General features: G+C 40.6%; 1 protein-coding gene across 1 annotated transcript; it reads right to left on the bottom strand.

The window, feature by feature from the left end:
- On the bottom strand, positions 1-3,961 carry LOC140541013 (uncharacterized). The gene is made up of 6 exons (XM_072663518.1): positions 3,853-3,961; positions 3,401-3,748; positions 2,840-3,169; positions 2,620-2,730; positions 2,480-2,532; positions 1-364 (listed from the first exon to the last, which is right to left on the bottom strand). The coding sequence occupies exons 1-6, from the start codon at positions 3,893-3,895 to the stop codon at positions 230-232; spliced, it is 1,020 nt and encodes a 339-aa protein (XP_072519619.1). The 5' UTR covers positions 3,896-3,961; the 3' UTR covers positions 1-229.
- Positions 3,962-4,399: the final 438 nt, after the last annotated feature.

The following is a 4,399-nucleotide window of genomic DNA, read 5'->3' as shown; positions in this document are numbered from 1 at the left end:
TCAAACCTTTTAAATTAAAAACACGACTTTAACACAAGAAAATTGAAAACACAAAACATGAAAACTTAAATCAGAATTTGCTTACAATCATAATAAAATAAAAAGGCATATATTCAGAAGTGAAAAGAAGAAAGCAAGTTCAGCTGCGTGCAGTACATGTGTGAGCAATCGTTTATATTCAGAATATATTCAGAATATGCATATATATATATATATATATATATATATATCACTTCACTTCACTGGGTGGGTTTAAGGAAAAGGGGGTAAATCTGACTTTGGTGAAAACGTTCTCCATGAACACTGCTCTCTTCATCTTCTCAGAGAAATGTGAAGCAGCAAAGCAGAACTCATCTTCATCATCCTGTTTCAAAAAAAGACAAGAGCTGAAATGAGAACCTCCAGTAGGTGGCAGTATAACTTCAGTAATTAAATTCTAGCAGGGGCCTGTAGCTCCATACAGAAGAATGTACATCACAGCAGCACCATCAGTGCCAACAGGACCATCTACATGACGTTTTTGTAGCTCACCAGTTGAAATCTGAATGGAGTAGTTTGTAATGATCATTAAAGACTAAGGTTATGATTATAGATAGGTAAGGAAGGGGTAAGGAAAGATCTAGGGTTAGGGTAGGGATAGGGCAGCTGGGTTAGGGCTGGAGTAGGATTAGGGGAGCTCTCAGGATAGTCAGGGTAGAGTCAGGGCAGCTCAGGGGGTTTATTTTCAGGTTTATAGATCTCTCCACATCCAGGGAAATGTTCAATTAAACACACTTCAATTAAGAATTTCTCGATATTTGCTTTTAAATGATTTACAGAATCCCAGTATCAGTAATCCAGTATCACATGCTGTAATCACTTCAGTACACGGGCACGACGCCTATCTAGTAGGTTTTGTAGTTTGTACAGTAGATTAGAAAGTAGTGCTGATGGTGATCTACACACATGGTAATTTTCAATCGGCAACCAGCAGCATGACTTTTCACACACAGTTATTTAATTCTGACTTATCTGAGTGAGTGTTTCTGTGTTTCATGCATGAGGCCTCTGTGATCTGGTACAATGAGTACAATGCAGTTTTTCTGTTTTCCAGATCTGACACTGCGGTTATGATGCTACAGTCTCAAACTAACTCTGAGTATCAGCTTTAAGTGATGATGGTCTGAAACTGTGAGAAAAAGAAAAAGAGGCTCCGTGTCTGAACTGGTGTTAAAACCACACCATGTTTTGGAGGTGTCAAAGTTTCCAGCTGGTTGTGGGAGATGTAATCTACACTTTACTACACATTTGCTGTATTCTTGTTACTCTGCTCAAAATAGCAACAAACAAAAAATAGAACATCCTGTGAAATCCTTTTAACACAGGGTTAATTTAAACATAGAATATTTGAACCTCATTTGAAGAATACAGAGCAAAGAAGACAAAATAAAAAAAATATGAAATGTCTTTTAAGCATCATTTGTGAAATGCAATTAATAGAAATGCATTTTCTTTTGAGTGAGACTATTTAAAATGTCTAAAATTAAAGCCATGAGCAGCTCATCAGCTATAGATGATTAAATCATTACAGAGGATTTTGGAGAAGCCTCAGACTCTATATCACCATTCAGAGATCCAAAGAGCTCTCTCAGACCATCAGAAAGAAGGTGCACGTATTTGTCAGTGTACAGCGAAATGTGTCCTCCGCATTTAACCCATCTGTGGTAGTGAACTAGGAGCAGCGAGTATACACACACCCAGAGCAGGGCACAGCCAACTTCACCACCCGGGGAGCAGAGAGGGTAAAGGGCCTTGCTCAAGGGCCCAATAGTGGCAGGTTGTCAAGCCAGGGACTCGAACCCACAACCCTGTTATTGATAGCCTGGCTGTCAAACCACTGAGCCACCACGGCCAAGAACGATTTCCAGGTCTGGGAAAGGTTGCTTTAGTTTTAAAAAGATCTCAGAACAATCAGAAAACAGCTGTTTCACTGCCCTCTATATAATTCACAAGTAGAACAACTGCCATTATGGTCAACTCAAGCCATCCTAGCAAGCCCAACTGCAGACCACATAATGCACAAGGAGAAGATCCTAAAATGCCATCATGGGACCTACAGGTACCAGTAAAGGGTCTACCATCACAAAGAGACCAAACAATACTTTATATGTGCAAAGAAGCTTTCAAAAAACATGAGTGTGAATGTTAATGAATGAGTCTCAACACAACCGATCATCACCTGTTAAGTTAAAGGACAGGAAACCAAAGCATGGAACTATTTATGTTACTCATCTGTGAGTAACATAGAGCAGTGGGCAGCCAACTCCAGCGTCTGGGGAGCAGAGAGGGTAAAGGGCCTTGCTCAAGGGCCCAACAATGGCAGCTTGTCAAGCCCAGGAATCGAACCCACAACCCTGTTATCGATAGCCCAGCGCTCTAACCGCTGAGCCACCACTGCTGGTATCAGCTGGCATCAGCTGGCAGCAGAATAGTAACATACCTGGTCTTGTAGCACCTCTGGGAAATCGTGGAGGCCAGACTGAGATGTTTCACCTTGAAATGCATTAAGAGGAACAGTGTTAGAAGTTCAGGAACCTGGTCATAAACTGAAGAACATTTGGTTCATCTGAATGAACTCACCACTGCAGATCCCTCTTCTCCAGCTCCAGCAGGCCTGAATGATATTGCCAAATAAGCTCAACCCCAGAGCCAGACCCAGGAAAACGCCCCCCAGCACAGGTTGGTGATGGACTAGAAAAGAGAGGTCAGGAATGAAAACTGTATTATTGACCTGCAGGCTTTGTGAGATTTCGAGCCAGCACTGCTTCCACTAACTGTAGCAAACAGAAAATCTGATTACTTAATCCCACTGCTGTTCCATTGCCAATGATGATCTTCCCACAGGTGGTCACAGCGCAGTAGTAAGTTCCAGCATCGTCGTCGTTGAGGATGTTCTTGGAGAAGTTGTACACACAGCTGTGTGGAGAGGAGCTGGTCTCACACTGACGGCTGCTGCTACTGTAATCAGTGTAGATGATTTCTGGAAAGGATCGTCCTGCAGCAGATCTGAACCAGAGCACCCTGAGATCTTCTGGACTGACCTCAGAGAGGACCGTGCACTGCAGAGTCACCGACTCTCCTGAAGAAACTGATTCCAGTACTGGAGTTTGATCCACTGAGATGTTTGAATCTGTAAATATGATATAAACAGTGGGAGATTTGGATTTCAGCAATAAGATGGGACCATAAAACAAGAACATGATGTCTGTCATGCCTGTCCAGCGTTGAAGCACCTTGATTGTAATGGAAAATTGATATTTACATAATGTACTTACTGCATTAGTATCAGTAGAAACAACATACCTGAGTGATCTCAGCTGGAAATAATAAGATTATTTAGAAATATAAGTTTAGTGATTACCTTTCACTGCTAGGAATGTACTGGTAGAGAAGCTCAGTGATTTGGCATCACCGCCTCCACAGAAGTACAGCCCCTCGTCTTTCTTACTAACATTTTCAATAGTGAGAGAAAAGCCACTCGCATCTTTGTTTGTTTTAAATCTTGACTGGTCAAACTGGGCTGAAATTACTGGCTCCTTATCTTTAAACCTTGACGCCACTTCCAGTGGTGAATGGTTCAGTCGTTGCTTGTACCACATCATAATTTCTGCACTGGAGTGGACTCCAGGTGGACAGTGGAGAGTAACGGCTTCACCAACCTTAGCTGAGAGAAACAGTGGTTCAGGGTTTCCCACAGCTTGAGTAGAACCTATAAAATAAGAAGTAGAGCATTTTAATAAAAAATAAAAAATCTTTTAAAAAAAACTTTTAGTCTAGTCATTTTAAGAAACTTTCTAAACTTTTAGAACGTACATATTTTATATAGAAATAAGACAAAAATCGCAACGCAAGCCATTGTAGAAAAAGAAGTAGTTGTTACTTAAACCGCAATATTGGAAAGGAAGCAACTGCAGTAACACACCAAACTGTTTTAGATTGGAGGATTCTTTTACTGAAGCTCATTTGCTGGCAAAAAAGAAGATCACATGGTTCAGTCAGTTTCACTTCTAGCATTAGTTGTCTTATTATGGGCTGCTTTAAACTCTCTGTGGCTATTAATATCAGCTGGTTTAGTTCCTGGAAAAGATTTCCTTAGTCTTATAGACTGTTCTGCAAGTCTTTAAACAGCACAACATATTTACTCTTGACAGGAAAGGGTGAGCTTATTGACATCTAAGGAAAGCTTATTGACATCTAGAACATCAAAGAGCTATAGCCTTAATTACTGGAAACCTTTCCAGTAATTACGGCTACAGCTCTTTGATCTTCTAGATGCTAATATGCTGTAATTGTACAGTAAGTAAATATACAACTATTTTTCATTTTTTTCTCCATGCTAAGACTCTGTTCTGGCAGTCAC

Source organism: Salminus brasiliensis, chromosome 19 (genome assembly GCF_030463535.1).
Source record: "Salminus brasiliensis chromosome 19, fSalBra1.hap2, whole genome shotgun sequence".
Taxonomy (NCBI): Eukaryota; Metazoa; Chordata; class Actinopteri; order Characiformes; family Bryconidae; genus Salminus; species Salminus brasiliensis.
This window is presented reverse-complemented; position numbering and strand designations above follow the sequence as displayed.